Genomic DNA, 21,165 nt, shown 5'->3' with positions numbered 1-21,165 from the left:
ATACTTACACTCTGAAAATAAAAACTTGTTACATCCGCATCAAATAACACTAAAACGTTTGTAATGTCACATTATTCCTCGCGGCTATCCGCGAGCTCCACAGCCCCCATCGCCCCGCCATGACAGCCACCTCCACCGCCGGGGGACAGGGTAGGGAGAGCTCCCTCCCTATTGGCCGCCCCTCTTCCCACCCTTCTCTCCTATTGGAGGAGGCTGCCGGATGGGTGGAGACACTCGCTGAGTGGCAGCTACAGCGGCGAATCACGGTGGAAGGGCAGTCGTCCCCGCGGCCAGCGGTGCGGCCAGAACACGCTGGAGCCAATGGGATAGGAAGGAGAGGGAGGCCGGCCGGGTACAGGCCGAGCGCAGGTACGGGGTGGGGGGGGGGGGACGCGGGTCGAGCGTCGGCTGCGGGGTCTCCTCCTGGGCCGGCTCGCTTAAGGGGTGGGCGGGGGGCTCCGGCACGGGGCTGCCCGGCGGCAGCCGGCATCGCGCCGCTGGGGTCTGCGTGCGGCCGCTCAGCTCCGCGCTGGGCCCGGCGTGAAGGCAGGGCACGGCAGCAATAGGTCCGGCAGCTTTGCTGGCTCATGCTGGTGGGAGTTGCGTGGCTGCGCGTGTACGGGCAACGCTTACCTACGTGTGTTAAAGCAGACGGTCAAATACCTGTGTTTTCTCCGGGGCGGTACGCCTGCCCGGAGCGGCGCTGGGACGTGGCGTTGGGCCGCGGGTCGCTGAGCGCGGGGAGCGGCAGCTCGAGGTGCGCCCGGCTGGGCACGGGGCGCCGTAAGGCTCCAGCTCGCGTCTTCCTTCGGTAAGCCTTCTGTTGTGCTGCCCGCCGCCAGCTCCGTACGGCGCGCCTGGATGCGGCCGGCCGTGCGCTCGGATGGACGAGGACGCTGAGCCCGCTGCGCAGCGCACAGCTCGCCGCCTGCACGCCGTGCCCTTGGGAAGAAGAGAGAGCGTTGGTGAGCCTTACAAAGCAGAGAGAGGGATTCGGGTCTTTGCTGTAGCACCTCCGGTTCTGTTGTTTTTGCGCTCTGGGGCAAAGCGAAACGTGAATGGCAACTGCGGATCCTGTCTGCTGGGAGCTGCGTTCCCAGTACACTGTGGCTGTAGCAGCACGCACGTCCTGGCTTTGTTTATTGGCAGGGATCTGGAAGCCTTTTCTCCTGTTTCTCACTTGGGCTTTCTGCAAGTGTTTTCCTCCTCTTGGTGTTTACCAACAGCAGCGATTGTTATGGCTGAAACTTAGAACAGCGGGCTGTCAGTGTCAGTCCGGTTTGCTCTTGATGTAAGTACAGCAAAGGAAAACGCTTCTCTCCATCTAATTATCATGTAAGAGAACAGCCTGTTTAAGCAGGAGTTTAATGCTCTGCTCGAGAGTTTAAATGTTTTGCCAGGCAGCAGCAGCTGTTTTGTGCTGTGTTTTACATTGGTATTTTTTTTATGCCGGATGAAACACAAAGCGAAGGATTTGGGTTTGCTGCAGCAGAGCAGCACGCAAATAAAAGGCAGGCCAAGGCTGGATTCTGATGCTCGTGTGAGTGGGCCCGGTCTCAGTGACATCCAGAAGGCTATTTTACCACACCAGAGGAAAGCGGTCCCTCGCACAAAGCATTACCTGCCAAGAGACAAACAGTAACTCACACCTCCCTGTAAGCTTCACAGGGCTGCCTAAAGCAGGACTCGCTGCAGTCCCACCTCAGCTGCTCCATTAAAAGCAGTACTCAACTACTGACCTGGTTTTTTTTTGTCCCTTTTCATCTTTGCCACTTTTTTTTTTTTGAGTTTGGTCTTTTAGCTCTTAAACATCATATGGTTTTTGAATGTGTCCTAACAGTCTGTATCTGTCCACAGAGGGAAAGAGGAAAACCTTGCCCGATACCTGTGACTTATGGAGTAAATTCAAAGACTGGCACTTGTTGTTCCTGTCCTTTGGTAGACAACGCTCTTTAGTTGTGTGAATATAGATACAGCATCCTTGGGAGGCAGAAAGCATATCTGCAAGACCTTTTCTATTTGTTTATCCAAAGAAGCAGTATCAGAAGAGTGTGTGGTTTTGGTTGTCAGGTGCTTTGTTGGCTTCCTTCCCGTTCTTCAAGTGAGATCCTTGGGCAGAGGCTTTCTCTCCTTTCCCCTTGCTCAGTCTACGATCAGGGAGCAATTGTGAGAGTTCCCAGGCAGGTCTGCCCTTCCTTCCTTAAAGGAGAGACTGCTTAAACCAAAGCTCTGCGTGGCAGTCAGCACAGCCTCGGTGCCAGTTTGTAGTGTAGCTTGGATGAATGAATGGTGGCATTAGACTGACTCATAAGGGGCCAGTGGTGCAGCAGAGGGTTCCCGCCTCTGTAAGCCATTCATCCAAGTCCCTTCCTTGGCCCTGCACTTGTTTCTTACTGTGGGCACTGGCACTGGGGCTGCTCGGGAGCCAGCGTGGGTGCCAGTCCTGCTGAAACCTGGCTCTGCAAAAACCATGGACAACAAATGCCCGTTGTCTCTTCAGAAGAACTGGATTTCTGATGAGCACCTGACGTTTGCACTAGAAGCTGAGGATGGTGGGACAGCCCCTTTGGCAGTAACACAGATTTAGGTCACTTTAAGGCAGCTGTGAGTACAACTTTAGAGGATTTGTTGAAAGGATTTGTCGAGGGCCAGCGGCACCAGCAAAATCCTTAATGCTCTGGGGATGGTTTCACCTCTTGCTGAAAGCAGAGCACAGTAAACAAGGGGTGGTAAAGCAGAGTTCAGGTGTGAGTCTGCCTGCTGATGGAAGTATTGTTATATCTTTGCCGTGGTCCTTTCTGAGAGTGAATAACAGAATCTGTCCAGCATAAAAATGTCTGCCCATCTTACAACATGAGACTCTTTTTCTAAGTGATCATGAGGTTTAGTAATTAATGGAATATTTTTGCTGTCTGTTCTCAACTCTTCCAGTGGGCATGGCGTGACTGTGATGTGCAAAGTAAGCTTATTGGCTTCCCCTTCTGAAATCTGCAGCATTGCTTTGCTCAGTTGTGTTGCGGTGTCTTAAACGTTGGGAGAAAAAAATCTTTAATATCTTTGTCGGGTTGTTAAAACCTGAATAGTGGTCCCAAACTATGAAAGAGTAAAATCTAATTATCTTTTTTCCCTTCCCAGGTTTCTTGACGCTAGCAGGAAGTTCTAAGAATTACTTAAATTTCACAGCTCACAGTTTTAAGTACTTTGAATCCCATGGCATGCATATTTTAACCTGTAGGCAGGTCCAGAAGTATGTTACGCTTGAATGACTGTGCGTTATGTGTGTGTACAACTTTAAAGAAGGCCTAAGTCTTCCAACTGAACCAGAATCTGGGCTCTCAGCTGTGATCTGTGAGCCTCCACATGCTGAGTGGGAATAGCGTGTTAAGCACTGGCGAGTGGAGATTTCTGCCTCAGTAAGAAAAAAATCAGCACAAAAATGTAGGAGTTAGGGAGCTCGCTCAGAAAGAACATGGTATCGCTGTAAAGCTGACAGGCCTGCTTTCAGGGCTGTCCCTGCATTTGTTTCCCATAAACGTACAATTTTTATCACTGAAAGAGGAACAAAATGAGAGGAAAAAGGCTCGAAGAGAAGGCAGGGGAGGAACAGTTGTCTGAAAATTCTTTGCTTGGGCGGAATGAAGTTTGCTTTCTAAAATATCTTGAAGGTGCTAGATGTGCTCAGGGTTTTGTGAGAGACAGCGGAATCTCACACTCCTCCCTCTTTCCATCCCTTGAAGTGAATTTTAGTTTCTTTAATGAGAAGCAAGAATCTGTCACGGAGCTTCAAGGCATCTACTCTGACCTCTCAGGCTAGCTGGTAGACAGCGAAATCTACTGGTTGGCCTGCAAGTGCTTGATTCAGATGGGACTGTGTCCAAGTCACATGGCTTCTTCAGCTTCCACCTCTGAGCTGGATTAGTGGTCTGGCTTTGCTTATGGATAGGTGGCTGAGAATCAGGTGTCTGAAGTATCCTTATTTACTGCTGCTGCTATGCTGAGCTGACTTAATAAGTGATAAAAGGAGTTTCTGCTATCACCTATCTTAAGAGCTTCCTGAAATCATAGCTCTAAGGCTGTTCTGTATTAGCCTTAGCAGGGGCAGAGTGCACCTCTTCTCTCTGGTGCCTTAAAAACAAAACAAGTAAACAACTAAGCAAACAAAAACCAGCTGTTCCTGTGCTTTCTGCACTGTGCCACTCCTTTCTTTGCTATTCTACACAGCAATAGGTGGAAAGAGGCCAAAAATTTCCAGCCTCTGCTTCTGCGCTCCAAGTTGTGGCCCATCCAGGTAGTTTTGCTTTTAAGCACAAAGCAACATAAGGGAGTGGGAAAGAAGCAGCTCACTTAAAGATCAGGTCTTTCCCTTTCTTTTCTCCACAGTTCCTAGACAAAGAGAAGAACTGCTTCTGAAATTCGTCTGGTTAATCAACAGTCAAAACAGGGAAGACAGCATGTAGCTCCTGCTTAGTGGCTTATGTAAAGCTGAGGCTCCAGGTTACTAGGAAACTTCTGCTACCTGCTAACGCTTGTAGGAGTGTTGTGCAAGAGCCGAGCTCTCTAACTTGTTTAGCAGTCAGCCAGCATTTGAAGTGAAGTGTTGTTTGGCTCATGCAAAGCAAATATTAAGCACTGAGGAACCTCCTTTGTGAATGTTAGGGTGCTAATGGGAGAGGCAAAGCACAGAGGCAGAAACTATAAAAGCTGTGGCAGAGGAAAAAATGCTAAGTTGACCAGGTCCAGTTGGGTCAGTGCTGTGTTTGCTGTTCTCCCTAACTGCAAATGATTTTAACTGAATGGATTGTAGTGTCTGATGTGACAGCAGATAAAATCAACAACTAGGAGTTGCACAGCCTGCCTGCTGAAATTGTGCCTCTTTTTCAGGCTTCCACTTGTTTGCGCTGCAGTATTTACTGTTTCTCTTTCTTTTGGCTTCCCTTGTCCTCTCAGTCTTGTGCAGTGCTTGGCTGAGCTCCTCCTGAGTGCTCCCTGTGAAAACGACGATGATCACGTTCATGAACAACTCGGACAGTGAGGATGAGCCCTGTAATGAGAGAACATCTCTGATGTCTGCAGAGAGCCCTCCAGTACCTTCCTACCAGGATGGTCTGCAAGCCTCAGAAACAAGGGAAGCACAGACACATAGGGTATGTATGCTCCCTTCTTGGGTGTGAAGAAGTGGGTTATGAGGGTAAATGCAGTCCTTTTACCCCCTCAGTCCCTCTCAGCAGTTTGGCTTCTAGGATTGGCTTTAGCCTGTGTTACTGCTGCCCTTGGCCAGCAGCTGTAATGCCTGTTTCTATTTCCTCCGCTGTGACTTTTCCCCCCTTTTACTCCTCATAGATACTCCTCCCCTTTCCTTCCTTTTGGTAAAGATACAAGCTTTTAATCAGGACCTGATGTACAGATGACTCTTGCAGGATATCCTTTCCAGCATTTTTGTGTTGCCAGAAGTGTTGGAAAAAAATCTAGTCCTACCACTAGTGAAGCAGCATGATAAAGCAAGCACAGTGCTGCTGTGGGAGCAGGAATTGCTTGGGCTTATACTACCTTAGATAAAATTTATTCTCTCCCAGTTCTCTGCGCCCTGTCCTTCACATGCATGTGTCAGTCTCTCCATATATGCATTGAAGGGGCCCTCAGATATTCATGGTTCTTTTTTAAAGCCTCTGTTGCAGCCTGTCTGTAATGGAATTTCTAGTTGCATTGCTCAGTTGGTACCGTCTTATTAGGAACAAGTTGGTGTGCTGTGGTTGCCCACAGAAGCCTCAGCCAATGTGATGGAATGAACCTTGGAGCATGAAGGAAAAAGTCTTACATATTTACTAATTTTTCTTTTCAGAAGAGGCAAACAGGCAGCAGCCGTAGCCCTAACAATGTTGCTGATGAGGATGCATCTGACTCGGATGTTCGAGTGAGAGAGAGTGCCTTGGAGAATGAAGAGGAGGAGCTGACTCTGAAATATGGAGCAAAGCATGTAATCATGCTTTTTGTGCCTGTCACCCTTTGTATGATTGTTGTCGTCGCCACCATAAAGTCAGTGCGCTTCTATACGGAGAAAAACGGGCAGCTGTAAGTGGGGTCTTCAAAACAGCCTCTGAGTACATAGGATCCCTAGTGTTACACATATGTTCCATGCACACACATCTGTGTACGCAGAGTGCTTTCTTGGCAGGCTGGGGGAGCCTTTACACAGCTGAAGGTGGCTGTGTAAGCATACCAAGACCTTACAAAGATGAACGCAGCATACTTTTAGTAAGTTTTTTTTTCTGTACCTGCGTTACACTGATTCATTAGTGCTGTCATTAGGCATTAGCCTGTGAGTAGCATAGTAATGAAGTTGCTTCATACTGCGGTATAAGAGACCTAGGCTTAACTCCTAGTCTGTTCACTCAGTGGCTGGCAGCAATCAGGGAATAGCATGTTCATTTGGATGAGTGTCTCATTTCCTGATGACATTTTTGTTTCCTAAAGACTCATGGTGTGGATACATAATTCCATCTAGCTCTTGCTGATTGTGCCCAAGAGTGTTCCTGGGGCTCTAACTGCACTTGTCATGGTGGGTAGAGAAATGGAACCAAAGAAGAAGGGGAAGGATGTGATGAAAAGGAGTAAAACAGCCTACAACACTGCTACAAAATGTGAACAGAAGGGGTCCCCTTTGCAGAGCAGCACCTGGGATGTATCCTTGTCATTATCGTGAAGAGGGTCCAGAGGCATGAAGTAAAAATTAGTGGCCCGGAGAGAAGTTCCCAAACTTAATCGCTTATGCTCTAGGAGTTTTTCTTTAGAGCTGTGCCAGCCACAGCTGCTCTGCAGGAACGAGCTTTTGTTAAAAACAACTAATCTTTAGTTGATAATTAACTGGAGCTCGGCCCCTTCAAAGGATACATCTCACGTTTACTGCCCTTGGCAGTCATATTTCCCTTTCTTTCCCACATATACACACAGATGTTTTTATCTTAGGGCAATTATTTACAAGAGAATGTATGTACTTTACATGGCTTTGCTTTATACCACAGGATCTACACCCCTTTCAGTGAGGACACCCCATCCGTGGGCCAGCGTCTCTTGAACTCAGTGTTGAACACTATCATAATGATCAGCGTCATCGTTGTAATGACCGTGTTCTTAGTTGTGCTTTATAAATACCGCTGCTATAAGGTAAAGCATTCATGACAGAGCCTTCTCCACACGTATTCTGTAAGTATGTTCAAGTGCTCACACGTCAGTGAGAAATTAAGGCACCCACCACACGGGCCAGTGTACAACTTAGTCATGGCAGCAATCTCATCGTACAGAAGCCTTTGCTAGCAGTGGTAGAGCTGTGCCCCAGGGTGTTATTTTGCCACAAATGTTAGGATATTAAAACAAGGCTTGTTACTTGTGCTAGTCAGGTCTGAGTATTCTCCACACAGTCAAAAAATTTGGCAGCTTGTATTTATGGACTGAGTTGTACTGTTAGCTGCAAATGCCTTCTCTGAAATCTTGTACACGCTGTGTGAAATTCTGGACAAGCTGAGTTAGTATTATTCTTGCCTGTGGAGGTGCCAGTGGATGAGAAGGATGGAATGTAGAATGAAAGAGTTAGGGAGAACTTGGAGCAACTGGCTGTGTCTCCTCCTTCACCAGCTGCGGGGAGGGTCTTTGGAAACTGGTAAAGTGAAAAAAGGAGGTTGGACAATGCAAAGTTCTGTCAGTAGTGCATGCGGAGCTGCAAACTGCAGTGAGGAATAGCCCCTTCAGTCACTGTCTTTTTTTACCCTTAATAGTTCATCCATGGTTGGCTAATCCTGTCCTCTTTTATGTTGCTGTTCCTCTTCACCTACATATATCTCGGGTAAGTAGAGATGTTGCAGGTAACCTGGCAGTTCAGAACTAACTCTTTCACCTCTTCAAAGAAAACCCCCAACTTCATGAACAAAATGTCTTTCCTCTTCTACAAACTGACCTGAAGACTAGGTCTTTAATGGACAATGCCTGATTTTTACAGTACATGCTCTACAAAATTCACTGGGAAGTGATACAGAGAGCATAACGTAAACTGACTGAACCTTGTTGTACAGAGGTGCATTGATAATAACTCTCAGGAAATATAGGTATGAATTGCCAACATCCTTCAACTGTTTTAAGAGGTGTCACAACAAACTGGTTAGGTGGAGGTTCCCAGTACATGCTGTCAGTTTGTGTGTAGCCTCTGAGAACCAAGTGCAAAGGAACTTGATGTGCTAAGCTGGTTCTCTGGTTTGTCTCACTTTATCCTCAAGCTGTATCCCTTCAAGCTCATTTCACTGCCTCCAAGCTTAGAAAGAATAAAGTTTTTAACTTGCAGCTTATATATTTCTAATTCATCTTCAGTATTGAACATCATAGTTCTGGTGGGTTTACTTGTATTTGATTTCCTAGCTAAAGACTGTCATATAGCCTATGTTAAATCTACTCTTGAAATCTGGCCTGCTCAAATCCTTGGAATCCTCTCAGGACTAAGGCAGCGTGGTCCTTGTCTGTACACATAGGGTGCCCATCTCCTGCACAGGGAACAGAGAGTTAAGAACACCAGTTGGTTGCAAAGCAGGTTCTCCTCTTGTGATGAGGCCTGCTTCTGTCCTGCTTCCTTTTGGTGTCATAGGACGCTTGTTTAACTCCAGCTAGTAAGATGCTTTTTGTCTCAGGTTTTTTGTTACTTTTTTTTGCTCAGCTGAATTTCCCTCTTGTATTCCAGTGAAGTGTTGAAGACATACAACGTGGCCATGGATTACCCCACAGTTATCTTAATCATCTGGAATTTTGGAGCTGTTGGAATGATTTGCATCCACTGGAAAGGTCCCTTGCAGCTCCAGCAAGCATATCTCATTATGATCAGTGCTCTGATGGCACTGGTTTTCATTAAATATCTACCTGAGTGGTCAGCATGGGTGATTCTAGGTGCAATCTCAATTTATGGTAAGTCCAGGTTGTGAATCTCAAGGCTCAGGGAGAAAGCACTCTGTGGCAATCTCAGGGCAGTACATGTAATTCAGAAAATTATTTTATCATGCTTATAGCTTTAGAAAGAGGCAGGTGGGCAGTTAAGTTCATTCCCTGACTTGTCTCTTGTTCACTTGTTCGTGTAGTTACAGTACTTCTACTGTGTCTTTCCTTCGTTAGACTGGAATGCCGATTTGAGGAAGTACTGAACCACATCTAATTGGTTGGCAGGGATGGTTGGATTTTTATCAGTAGCAACCTGATAGTCTTGCAGGCTTCAATTACCAGTTATGAAGAAATCAGAGATTTTGGTATGAGTTAAAAGTCTGAAGGGAACCTGCAGAACAGGAGGTATCTGCAAGGTAACATTAAGATTGGTGAGGAGCTATGACAGAGAGAGAGAGTAAGCCAAGAGGAATTGGACCAAAGGGCTTGATTCACCTGGAAAATAGACTTGGTGTATGTAGTAACAGATTGTAGAACATGAAGTACCCTCAGTCCTTCTCTAAATTAACTATTTTATGTAATCTGGTCATCTACTTTCATAGAAACAATGTGCTCTCAAGAGGGTTTTTTATTTTTTAAGTATTTACACAATGAAAATTCTTATTGTTATATTAAGCCTTGAGGATGATATTTAAGTGAAACACATCTTTAGAGACTAGCAGCTAGAATTTCACAGTGTGGCAGAAAACTCCATTCAGGAAGTCATCCAGTAAGTATTGACAGATGCCAGTATGAGGGAGGAATAGTTTTTCCAAGTATTAGGAATGTAAAATGTGCTACAGCTTAAGATGAGATTGTCTGGCCCCTTTCTCTTTGCAGATCTGATTGCTGTTCTCTGTCCTAAGGGGCCACTGAGAATGCTGGTAGAAACTGCACAGGAAAGAAACGAACCCATTTTTCCTGCATTAATATATTCCTGTGAGTAAGATTAGAATATTAATGTTTTTAACCACATTAAACTTGCAGCCTTCTTCTGTGTCAAATCAATAAGCACTATTTTAGTTACTTCCTTGCCCTCAGATTGGTGTGCATTTATGTCCTATAACACGCTGTTTGTGGCAGGCCTTCTTTATCACTTATAATGGTATTAACTGTAATTAGCTGCAGCAGGGACAGGTTTGCCTTGTGAAGCTGAAGCGTTCAAAAGTCAGTTTGTCTTTCCATGAATACACTCCAGAACGTGCCTCTTTGTTCTGCATACAAAAGCTTTGTGTGGACAGCAGTGTTTGCAAAGTTATTCAGTTAGATGATGCCCTCTCAGTACCCATATTCCTTTTGCATATACCTTACAGACGTACCTTAAGTGTTTAAAGAGGTTCCATCTTTTCCTGTAGCTTTCTCTTCTGTGCACAGTACAGATGAGAGTGCTTAGAATGTCCTTGCTTTGTTTTTGTATTGTGTGGCTGCTCCCTTCAAGTGGCTCTATTAAAATATTGTTCTGCAAACAAAATCAGTCATCCCTTTGCTGGCTTTTGTAGGCTACTTAGCTGTGATCATGTCCTGTGCCCTTATCCACAAAGGCATTTGTATGCTTAAGATTAGGTTAGGTAGAAGATGGGAGACTTAGGACTCCCAGGATCGAGGCTCAAGTGCTTCATGGACCTCAATGACTTCCATTACATCTTTAAGATGAAAGGGTATTTCCAAACATTGGGTGCCATGCTGGGGGTGCCTACAACTTGGCTGTTACGGTTTTTTGTGCTCTAAGTAGAGGCTTCAGCTTGGAATGGAAGTGAAACATAAGTCCATTTCATTTGAGATTCTGTTAGATTGGCCCAAGACAACCTAGATGAAGTCTCCCAGATGTTTTAGTTAACGTATAAGAGTTTCCTTAAAGGAGAATGTGATTCAGCAAATAATAAATACTGAACCACAAGTTCTGGTGCAGAACATCAGTGTCTCCATTGCAAGACCACATTCCATGGATATCTCTAGATGTAAAAACATCACGTTGGCTGAACTTGTAATGAAATAGCAGACACTATGTTTGCCTTGGCTCTTTTGTTTGTTAGTTTAGTTTAGCCTCAGTGAAAACAGGAAGACTGATGTACACTTAAATAAAAAGTTGATTTGAGTTCCCTTCCACTGATCTCAGAATGGCTTGTATCCCTTCTTAAATTAGGGATCTCAAGAATAAACTCACAAACATTCTTCAGTTGTTCTTGGAACCAAAACAGAAATTGCCCATATTTTGACAGGAAAAATAACAACAAAGGAAAAGGCAGAGAGAAAACTGGCACTGAGCTCCACTGTCTCCTTTGCTTGTGTGGTTTACCTTTAGCAGAAGAGGAGGAGTACACCATCCAACTTAACCTCTGGTTACATTTGTACTAGCATCATTTGCTGTGCAACTGTTCCCTCTGAACAGAGGAGACAGAAACCAGGAGTTGAACAAAGGAGATGAGGACCCTTGTTTTGTATTTTTGCTTTCTTCAGCCTATAGTGAAGACAATAATGACTTGTGCTCCGAGACTCTTAAAAATTGAACAGATGCACTGTCTTAACTTGCTCTGACCTCTCCTTCTAAGGAACTAGGGAAACAAACTGAGGGCCAGTAGCATTTACAGGGGGAAGTGCTTATGTTTTCATCAATAGCTAAATACTTAACTGCTCTGAGATACAGTGACTAGTGTCCTAAGCAGCTGATAACTTGCTCTCTTTCTTCTAGCTGCTATGATATGGACAGTTGGAATGGCAAAACCAGACACGGCAGCAAAAGGACAAAGCCAACAGACATGGGATGCAGGTATGCTTGCATGTCACTCTCCTATGTAGAGAAGTGGTCCGTGGAAATAATACATACGTTTGAGACTGCAAGTAAATGCAAGCCCTTGAATCTCAAAGGACACACTTTTTTGTAGTATTGCTTCATTAGTTGCAGAACTTAATGGTGTTTTGAAACCTGCTGTTGGAACTGGCAGCAAAGATTATGAGATGATGTTGGGAGTTCCGGTATTCAGGCTGCCTTTATTCAAACAAACAGAAACCCATCTTGAGATGTACTGAAGTCAAAGGTGGAAGTGGGTCCTGAGTTTTTTGTTTTTTTTTTTTTTAACAGCTTTACCAGCTGGTGTGGTAAACTACACCTACTACAACACTGGTGATGGTTAATTGCAACATAGCCTCATAACAATATTGCCAATGAACTGGTGAACTTGAGTGCATTTCAGTGTATCGTGTTCAGACAACTGTCATGAAACAGATGTGCTCTAACCTAGCTCTAAGTTCAATTTGGCTTACTCTGACAAAAAAAAACGGACATTCTTACAATTACCCTTGGTAAAGATTTGGGCAGTTACACAGCAGTAGCTGATGTGTTCCAAGTTTATGTTCTAGCTGGTCCTGTTTCAATTTGTGTGCCACTACTTAACACCTTCTTAAAATGCAAATTAAACTGCAGTTTTGAGAGTGATTGAATAAAATCTGACTTCTGATGTTGCAAGCATTTCCTGTCTAGTCCTATTGCACTTCAGAGCAGCTTTTTATGCTAAAGAAATACACTGTGTTCTGAGGCTTGATAATGGAACATACTGCTTATTTTCAGGCTGAAGTAGCTGACATACAACAGACCACGGGGACACAATCCTACTTTCAAATCTAGCACAGAGCAGGAGCAAACTACACTATTGGGTTTACTGAATGCATCAGTGGAAGCTCTGCATGTCCCAGGTCATGGTCTGCTTGCATCTGCAGCGGCAGCATCCTGTCAGGCTGGCATGAACTGGAAAGTTTGTATGAGTGCTTCTGAAAAATAGGAACTGTCAGCTAGAGTAATGTCTCACAGACCAGATGCTTCTGAAAGCACATGGGAAAGATGAAAGCTATTGGTTACATGTGTTTAACAGGATTTAAAAAATAAATAAAAAAACCAAAAACTTGTGAAGAAGGAAATGTCTACTTACCTGTGCATGATCAGCCAACTCCAATGTCAGTGTGATTCAGGGCAGAACTTTTCTCATAAATGGCTGTTCTCCTAGTCATCCACTTTTTTTGTTGTGCTACCTGAGCACCTCCACCCTAAAGAAGTAACAACATGGAACTATGTGTTAACTTTACTCGGTTTCACTTGTCACTTTAGCCTGCACAGACAGCAGATACTAGCACATCTGATAGTTTGATCCATGGATTGAGAACTGAGGTGAAAACTCCCTTTGTCTTTAATGACTGGGAGATAAATGCTTAGTTTTGTGCATTTACTCCCTTGTTTAGGCCACTGAACTCCTGGATAGCAGTCAGGCGAGCTGTGAGCATGCAACTGTCTGGACTGTTCCAAATAATAACATGCAGGTTTTCATCAAATACACTGAATGTCTATGATTGAGCTTTTTGTTTTTGTTTTTCCTCCTTGGCCTATGTCTGTGGAACCAACAAGAAGACGAGAGAGAGAACCACAGTAGCACTTCACATTCAGACTCCCAGATTTTGGACACAAGGAGCCCTGCTCCCAGCCATCCCATCACTTTAGAGGAAATGGAAGAGGAGGAACGTAAGAGAAGCTTCATACGTTGTTTTCAGTGTAGTCAGGATCAGAGCCTGACATTTTTACTCATGGTGGTTAACACTGTAACTCATTTGGGTCTAATTGCAGTTTATTTGAAAAGCTGTGAGTTGCTGAGGAAGTAAGGTCCTGTCCTAAGTCTGTATTACTTCTTGCTGATGCAGTATCTGTTCTGGGTTTGTGGTTCCAGTGACATACCTTTGGCTATGCAGACAACTTAAGCAGTTCCTTCTTCCCCTTGCATCCCCCTCCTTTCTGTCTCCACGCTTCCTCAGCTGGAGGGCAGCACAGTGAAGCTCCTCTGAGAATTAGGTTATGTAAAAAATAATTGCAGAAGAAGAGTTGGAAGTCTTGGCCTCCTCAGTAATCTGTGGAGATAATCCCTTTTACCTCTGTGCAGAATGCAAAAGGTTCAGCTTGGTTGGTAGTCAGGGCTAGCAACCTTCACCTGGTCCCCAGGAGACAAGACTTGGTTCAGAAGGAAGCAAAACAGGAGAAGTAAGACTTGTTTTCTTTCCCTTCCACTTCTTGCAGGAGGTGTGAAACTGGGCCTTGGAGACTTCATATTTTACAGTGTGCTGGTTGGGAAAGCAGCTGCCACACCTAGTGGAGACTGGAATACTACACTGGCCTGCTTTGTAGCCATTCTCATAGTAAGTGAGCAAGTTTTTGAAACTACTATAGGCTTATTTAGCACAGCAGTATATTGCCAGAAGCACAAACAGCTACGACTGCTAAATCACTCCAGGTAATGTTCTGGGTACTCAGGTGAACACACACATGGATTTCCTAGCCCAGTGCTCTGTCTTTAGTGACAGGCTTTAAGTGACTTCTAGGAGAAGCTACGTGATATAGGCTGGGAGGGAGGACTCTTCAGAGCAGAGCCAAATGTGGAGGTGATTTTGGTCAAACAGACCCTAGGAAAACAGTAACAGCTGAACTGCTTACATGTTTGCTGCAGTGTTCAGTTCCCCCAGAGACTGGGGACTTTGTCAGAAGGAAGAGTTAATATTATGAACTCCATGTTGATTAGTAGGTGTAGTCAAGGAGGCTAACTAACTCCCTCTTGCTAAGAAGAACTGTGACACAAGAGGATGAAGGCATATTTCATTCTTGTGTTTGAGCTGGAAAAACTAGAATATAAGGAGATTTAAAAATCCATGGAAATTATGAGTAAAAGTAGATGACTATCACGTTGTACCTGCTTAAGGACTCAGGCCTGCCAGATCTAATGACTATATGCTGTTGAGCTTTCACCTAGGTAGAAAATTATTAATAGCAACTAGTTCTTTATACCAGCATCCTTGTTGAAACTAAGAAGAAGAGCAGTGGCAGGAGACAAAAGAAAATGAATTATTGTGTCTGTCTTGAGCTTCCATTTCCCTGACTAGACCCCAAGGGAAGAGAATTATAGTGATTCTCCGTTATGAAGAACATGGATCAGAGAGCACTAGAACTAGAAATCTAATCAATCAAATGGGGTGTTGACTACCTTTCCTGATGTGTCCTACCTCATAGGTCAGAGACACCTATACAGTTGCCTCCCTCAGTGTCCCTGGGTCCAGCACAGGGCCCCTTTACTGTGGGGAAAGCTCTCCTCTGTCTCTTAGGCCTTATACACTACTCTCTGTCTTTTAAGGTGCTGTTAAATTTGTTCTGGTTTCTTCTTTGTTTCATAATTCTGGTGCTGTGGCTTTCTGGTTCCAAAACTGTGTCCCTGCAGTGTCCAGGCAGTGGGCACATCATTTAATTACACTGTGGAGTAGGTGTAGGCCAGATACGGCCCATGAAGAGTGTGAAGAACAGAGCCATAGAGTCAGCTGGATTATAGCCAGCCATGCAGCCCAGAAACACTGGTTTAAAAATAAATAAATAAAGTTCCACCTGTTGATCCCGAGCAAATGGATGGTTGGTGGAGCCCAGCATGGACATTGTCTCTGAAGTTTCGTCATCATAAAGGAAGACAAAAGGGCTCAGATAAGAGAAGTAATCCATACCAAAATATACTTAATCCAACTGTACTGTGTATCCCAAACCTTTAAAAGCTTCCATATCTTTTCTAAGAGATGGATTTTGGCCTGCTACGAAATAAAAACAGAATCCACTTATTACAATAAGCAATCCCGTCAAGAGAACAGCAGTGGGATAGTTTTTGGTGATTTTTTTTTTTTCTTTTCCCCCCCAAGAGACCTTGAAATGTGTGGAGGTGGTAGAAGCATGTACTGCTGTGTGTGTGAGCCGTCCAGTGAAACTCCGTGCATTTCAACAGGGCTATATGGTTTATCTGCTGGTTCGGTAATTGGTACAGAATGGTGTAGAACAAAATGTAAAATGATCTGAAAATAAATTAACCTCTCAATATGGCAGCACAAGCTGTTCACGTTAATTTCTGGAGCTGTGCTCCAAGACTGCTGAAGAAAATACTTGGCCAGCTGTTTAGAAAGATGAAGATGTGGGGAAATGTATCTGATTTCATTGGTAGTTCAGACAGGCTTCAATTTATGTACAGTGTATCTAGCTCTTATATATTAGATTGTTACCGGAGGTATGTTTCTGGGCTTCTTACTTTATTTCCTTGTGTTTTTATTCCCTCTGGCAGGGTTTATGTTTAACTCTCTTACTACTGGCTGTTTTTAAGAAAGCACTGCCTGCTCTTCCCATCTCCATCACCTTCGGCTTGATCTTTTACTTCTCGACAGACAACCTTGTGCGACCGTTCATGGACACCCTGGCCTCCCACCAGCTGTATATTTAGAAGAAGTGGGAGTCGAAGAATTCTTTTCAAGCTTTGCTGTGAAGTATGGTGCACTGTTTGGAATAAGTCATAACGTTTTTCACCTAGTGCCATATATTTGTAAGGAAAACAGTAACTCTGTGACATGATGTGTACTAAAAAGCTAGCTACGTGTTAAGCTGAACTCTTTCACAGGACTCCTAACTCTCGGACTCCAATGGAAAACCTGGCTCATTGCAGATGTCAGAGCATTACTTAAATGTTATTTAATGTGCACACTGGCTCTTATGAGCAAGGAAACCTGTATGTAGTGTGGGGTACTGGAGAGATGAAGGGTCTGATCTGTGCTTCCAGAAGCTCAGGTGTTCTAACCTTGGAATTGCAGTCAAGTTTTGCTGTGCTCTGGAGTTGTTAGCACTTCACACTTTTCAAGTGTTGTGTGCGTGTGTAGTGAAAGTCAGTCTTGCTTGTAATCAGGAAAGCACAGCAGTATGCAGAGAACAGAGCAGTGCATCACACCTCGTCGTGAGCACTAAGCTGATGCGTGATGCTGAACTTCATAAGCTAGGCTGTGGAATTGCCCCAGCTGTCTCTCTTTGTTCTGACCCTGGTGAGACATGGCTGCCACGATTCTAGATGGGATGTCAGCAGAAAGACATCTGAACATCAGGCTTCTGTTTCTGAGTGCATCCACCCGGGCAGCTAACAGCTGAAGACAGGGCTGACTGTTAAGCAGATTGGATCCTCAGCGTGGAAATCATTGCACAGCTCCCAGTAAATGAGTTGACCTGTAACTTCTTGTGTGTATCTTTGGTCTCATTTCTGTACATTATTGTAACTGTTCCAGAGGAGGATTTACCTTCCCTCTGTGAAGAGGTCCTCTGACGCTGACTGAAGCTTGGTTTACCTAGTTTTTGGTACTGTTGTTTAGAGAGCTTTTATTACAAATTTTAAAATAGCTATTTAATGTAAAAGGAACTCTTTTGAAAATACTGTCACCATTTGTATCAAAATATGGGGGTGCAAACACCAACCTGCTGGGACATTACATAAGGCACCACTAATGCTGGAAACGTTGACGCAGCCTCAAGTGACTTCATTTAAAAAAGCAACAAAAAAATCACACTGCGTGTTGCCAGTAAGGAAAAACAGGTCTGACTCTATCCTTACTGTTATTACCTAATCACTGTTTTCCTCCAGACTTTAAAAACACTTTATTTCTACTCTGAGGGTCACTTTTAGCAATAGTTCTGTGATTATTTTTTCTTCTTACTTGAGTGTGTAACAAACAAGCTCTGTTTTCTCTTGACAGCTGATCAGTATCAGTGCTTAGAACTGTAACATTCTGCAGGGCTTTTTGAACAATGCAATGTCACTGAGAGATACAGAACTTCAGCTCTGAGAATCCTTTTTAGATAAGGCTTTGAAGTATGCCTTTTTAAGATAATGTTTTTTTCCAGTAGACTTCTTCAAGCTAATCTACTTTTTGATATTTTAACAAGAACATCAGGTAGGTGCTTCAAACAAATCTTTACAAAGCACGTGAGGTGTTCTGAGTTGTGTGTCTTAGTTTGGACGAGTACGTAATTTTTGCTCTTGGTTGAGTTTGCTGTTCTTACTGCTTACATTTGCAATGTGTAATGTAAAAATTGCAGATAACTGATTATTACTGATAGCTGTTTTCCTTTGGAAACGAACTGTCTGCTTGTTTTTTAAGGTTTATATGAATTAGTTGTTCTTTTTCTTTCTAACAAAAGCAGTTATGGGGCCAAATCAAAATACAATCACTTGCAATCATGATTTTGTATTTTATACTGCATGGTGTAGATGATGTGAAATACTTTATACATAAAGGAAAAAAAAATCCTGCTTGGCTTAACAGGGCTGTAGCATATCGCTAGAAAGTATTTATTTTTCTGAAAGTGAAGTTGATAAATGAAGGAAACTGGGTGGATCCTTCTTACTGAAGTATCATTAATAGAGCTTGAGTTCTATGTAGATCTGTGCTTACCATGATTGGCCCCTCTCTGAACAAATTCTACATAACTTATAATTTAAAAGGTGACTGAGCAGTGGATTCTGTCAGTGCAACACAATGTACTCGCTTGGTGAGTGAAGGGGTATACTGCGTGTGTATATACTGGGGTGGTTCTAACTGTGTAAATGTTTATATGTATTTACTAATATATATTCACTGTGAGTGTGTGTATATATGTATGTATATACACACATACAAGAGTTTTAAAATGATGTCGAGTGATCTCTCATTTCATTGGACATTTTCACTTGCGTATAAAAGTGAAGTTCTGTTCATGTTGTTAGTGTTGCACGGGATGGCACAGGATTTGTGTTATGCCCTTCAAAAAGGATGAACTGTAGCCACGAGAAATGGGCCCAGTGATCTTGCAGCTTGAGCGTGTGTGTGTGTAGCAAAGTGGTTGTCTGTCTTTTCTGTGCACTCACTGATTCCACCTTGCTGCATGCCCTGTTAAACTGCAGTCTGACCTTGGAGAAATCCTAAATACTGCTGTTGATATGCCTCCATGAAAATGTACAGCTGTCAGGTAGGTTAGGATGATAACCACCTTAATGTAGGTGTCACTCAGCAGCTTGATGTCCTATAGGAAATGCCATGTGTTTGTATTTTCCTACATCTACCCTATCACGCCTTCTTTCCAGTTGAGAATGAGTGTTTCATTGCATCTGGACTGAAGCACAGCTGGGGCATAGAACAATCCCTAATGTGTAAGACTGAAGCAATATCCAGGAACAAAAATGCAGTGGTAAGCCTGCCTAATGCTGGGGGATATGCAGCATTTAGTGCCTTCCTTCCACTTCCATCATATTGCTACAGACTTTCTATCATTTCCCACTAAATTCAAGATGTTTGCCCTCAGCTGTCAAGGAGTTAAGTGAATATGAACTGCTTATTTTTTCCTTCATGCAACTCATTTGTTTGACAGGTGCCCAGGAGCACATTTTTGGGAGGCGTCAGTGTTCAGTACTATTTATCGCTCAGTATTAAAAGGATATAAATAAATCAAGACTATGAAGTGGAACTAGCTAAGCTTCTTGATATAGAAACCTGAGCAAGGTATGGAGCCAAGCAGTGGGAGTGGAAGTTTTCCAGAACCGAGAGCTGTTTGAGTCCTATCAAATGCAGCCTGAACAATGTGGCAGCTTCTGAGCCAACTCAGGGTTAGGACAGTGCAGAAATAAATGGTGTGAAGCCTAGTGCTCCCTAACTGCTGCCTTGCAGGGCCTGAACAATCAGGAGGCAGAATAGGGAAAGCTTTGGGTGTATTTTCTCCAGCATCTCTGGTTGGCATGGATTCAAGGAGAACCCTTCCTCATCCCAGCATAAAATCGAGCAACTCTACAGCTAACTTGCATTTAAGAAGAGCAACAGCAAATGTAGAAAACCAGTCCAATGTTTTAACATATGCAGTACCCGTCCTCAAGCTTTACAAAGCTAAATATAAGCAATTAGAATTCTCCCTGACTTGGTAGAGCTGCATCTATTTATGGAAGAACTCAAGTCGTTATTCAGAACTGATGTAAAGCAAGGCAAAGTGTGTAGGGCTGCAGGTACGTAGGCAGTCAGGGTTATTTGTAAAGCCACAGCTTTGATGTACCAACAAACAGTTAATAATGATAACGTGATAGTAGTGCAAACAGGATTATTCCAGCAGGATCTCCTTGCCTCTTTACCATTCCAGAAAACACATGCCATCTCTTTAAGCCCCCACCAAATACAGCTTTTGTGTTATTGCTGGAAATGTAATCAGAGCTATTCTTGTTTTCCAAATATTGTGCTAATAATTAGTCTTACAGCAGTATTAGATGCAGGTTTTGAGAGGCATGGAAACCATTTGATTTTCTTCCTTAATATGGAGAAAAAAAAAAAAATCTGTGATTTTTGGCCTTCTGTGATTTGGGTGAGCAAACCAAGGACCGAAATGGCAAACGCTGTGACCAATTTTGGAGAATTCATCATGCAGGCAATCCAAACTCTGGGTCGTGTGGAGAACTAACAGGGAACAGAGACACAGCAAATCCTTTTGGCTATAGAGGCTACTGTGGACTGTTAGCCTAAGAATTAATGAAAGGTTAGAAGAAACAAAACATACCTGAGGTATAGGTTAGATTTACAAAAGAGAAGTAGGGTTTCTCTATCCAGATTATCACAGCAGTGCAGTTACAGTTTTAAAGATAGCCCTGATTTTCCCACCATTTCTAGAAGAGAACATAAAGCTGCATCCAAAGCACTTATCTAAAGGGTTAAGTTACCTTACTTGCTGTCAGCGTGGCACTGAAAATCGCAGAGACATCATGAAATAGAAGTTCTGCTGCAGAGAACAGAGATCTGTCTTCCAGGAAAGGAACTGCCCCTCGTGTTGTGAAAGCAGGCCACCAATTAAACTAGAGTGACAGTTCTCAAAGTCCATGGAGTGCATGGCACAGAATAGTCACACACTTCATCATTAGATTCTGTATCTAGGAGGACAGCTGAAGTAAAGGGACATCTCTGATCCCACACCTTGGGCTCCTCTAGGCTAGAAATTCCTTTGGAAACATCTGAGAGTTCACTCTGGGAGAGTGAACCTGTACTGCTGGTTCTTGGTGCTGCTGTGCCTGAAGGCAAGCTCTTTTCACAGTGCACAGCTGCACTGCATGTTGAAATTACTCTGCTGTGCTTCCAGTGAGGCTTTCCATGCACTTCTTTAGAAGCCAGGCTTCAAGAGCATGACAGAGCAGAAAAGTACCTGCAGCTTTGTTTTACAGATAGGAGTTGAAGTATTTGCTGAGGGTCAAATGAAGGGCTTAACCTGGATGTCTGGACCATTTCTTGATGTGTCATTCTTTCCAGAGGCGTTAACTGCAAGTGTGCCCCCTCAGCTGAACTCAGATACCTGTCAGTCACTTGTGAATTCTCCTCTCCAGCTGTGATGACACAAATATA

The 21,165-nt window shown here is 43.8% G+C and overlaps 2 protein-coding genes across 18 annotated transcripts in view; one reads left to right on the top strand and one right to left on the bottom strand.

Moving 5' to 3' along the window:
• Positions 1–21,165, bottom strand: part of ITPKC (inositol-trisphosphate 3-kinase C) — a 97,212-nt gene that overhangs the window by 69,809 nt on the left and 6,238 nt on the right. For 4 of the 9 annotated variants that reach the window (XM_046939507.1, XM_046939508.1, XM_046939510.1 and 1 more), the window contains one exon: positions 664–12,987. The gene's annotated coding sequence lies outside the window, so the exon portion shown is untranslated. Of the gene's footprint in view, positions 1–633; positions 12,988–13,666; positions 13,770–21,165 lie in introns of all 9 variants that reach the window. The other 5 variants (XM_046939509.1, XM_046939511.1, XM_046939505.1 and 2 more) reach the window with 4 other exon arrangements.
• Positions 312–18,452, top strand: PSEN2 (presenilin 2). Of its 9 annotated transcripts, none has more exons than XM_046938386.1 (12): positions 312–369; positions 4,381–4,441; positions 4,948–5,144; positions 5,840–6,069; positions 7,020–7,161; positions 7,770–7,837; positions 8,720–8,940; positions 9,790–9,888; positions 11,639–11,716; positions 13,343–13,456; positions 14,003–14,121; positions 16,068–18,452. In XM_046938386.1, the coding sequence occupies exons 3-12, from the start codon at positions 5,001–5,003 to the stop codon at positions 16,221–16,223; spliced, it is 1,371 nt and encodes a 456-aa protein (XP_046794342.1). In that variant the 5' UTR covers positions 312–369; positions 4,381–4,441; positions 4,948–5,000; the 3' UTR covers positions 16,224–18,452. The 9 variants fall into 9 exon arrangements, with proteins under 9 accessions (XP_046794342.1, XP_046794344.1, XP_046794341.1 ...); XM_046938388.1 differs by having other exon boundaries at positions 4,381–4,494; positions 13,346–13,456; XM_046938385.1 differs by having other exon boundaries at positions 4,381–4,494.

Source organism: Gallus gallus, chromosome 3 (assembly GCF_016699485.2).
Source record: "Gallus gallus isolate bGalGal1 chromosome 3, bGalGal1.mat.broiler.GRCg7b, whole genome shotgun sequence".
Taxonomy (NCBI): domain Eukaryota; kingdom Metazoa; phylum Chordata; class Aves; order Galliformes; family Phasianidae; genus Gallus; species Gallus gallus.
Note: the sequence above shows the minus strand (reverse complement) of the source record. Positions and strands in the feature narration are given on the sequence as shown.

Excerpts from the sequence above, each read along its gene's own strand:
- PSEN2 (XM_015283432.4), top strand. The coding sequence starts at position 5,001 with ATGATCACGTTCATGAACAACTCGGACAGTGAGGATGAGCCCTGTAAT. Across the intron at positions 6,070-7,019 it reads ACGGAGAAAAACGGGCAGCT|GATCTACACCCCTTTCAGTG; the intron begins GTAAGTGGGGTC and ends TTTATACCACAG. Across the intron at positions 11,717-13,342 it reads CCAACAGACATGGGATGCAG|AAGACGAGAGAGAGAACCAC; the intron begins GTATGCTTGCAT and ends GGAACCAACAAG.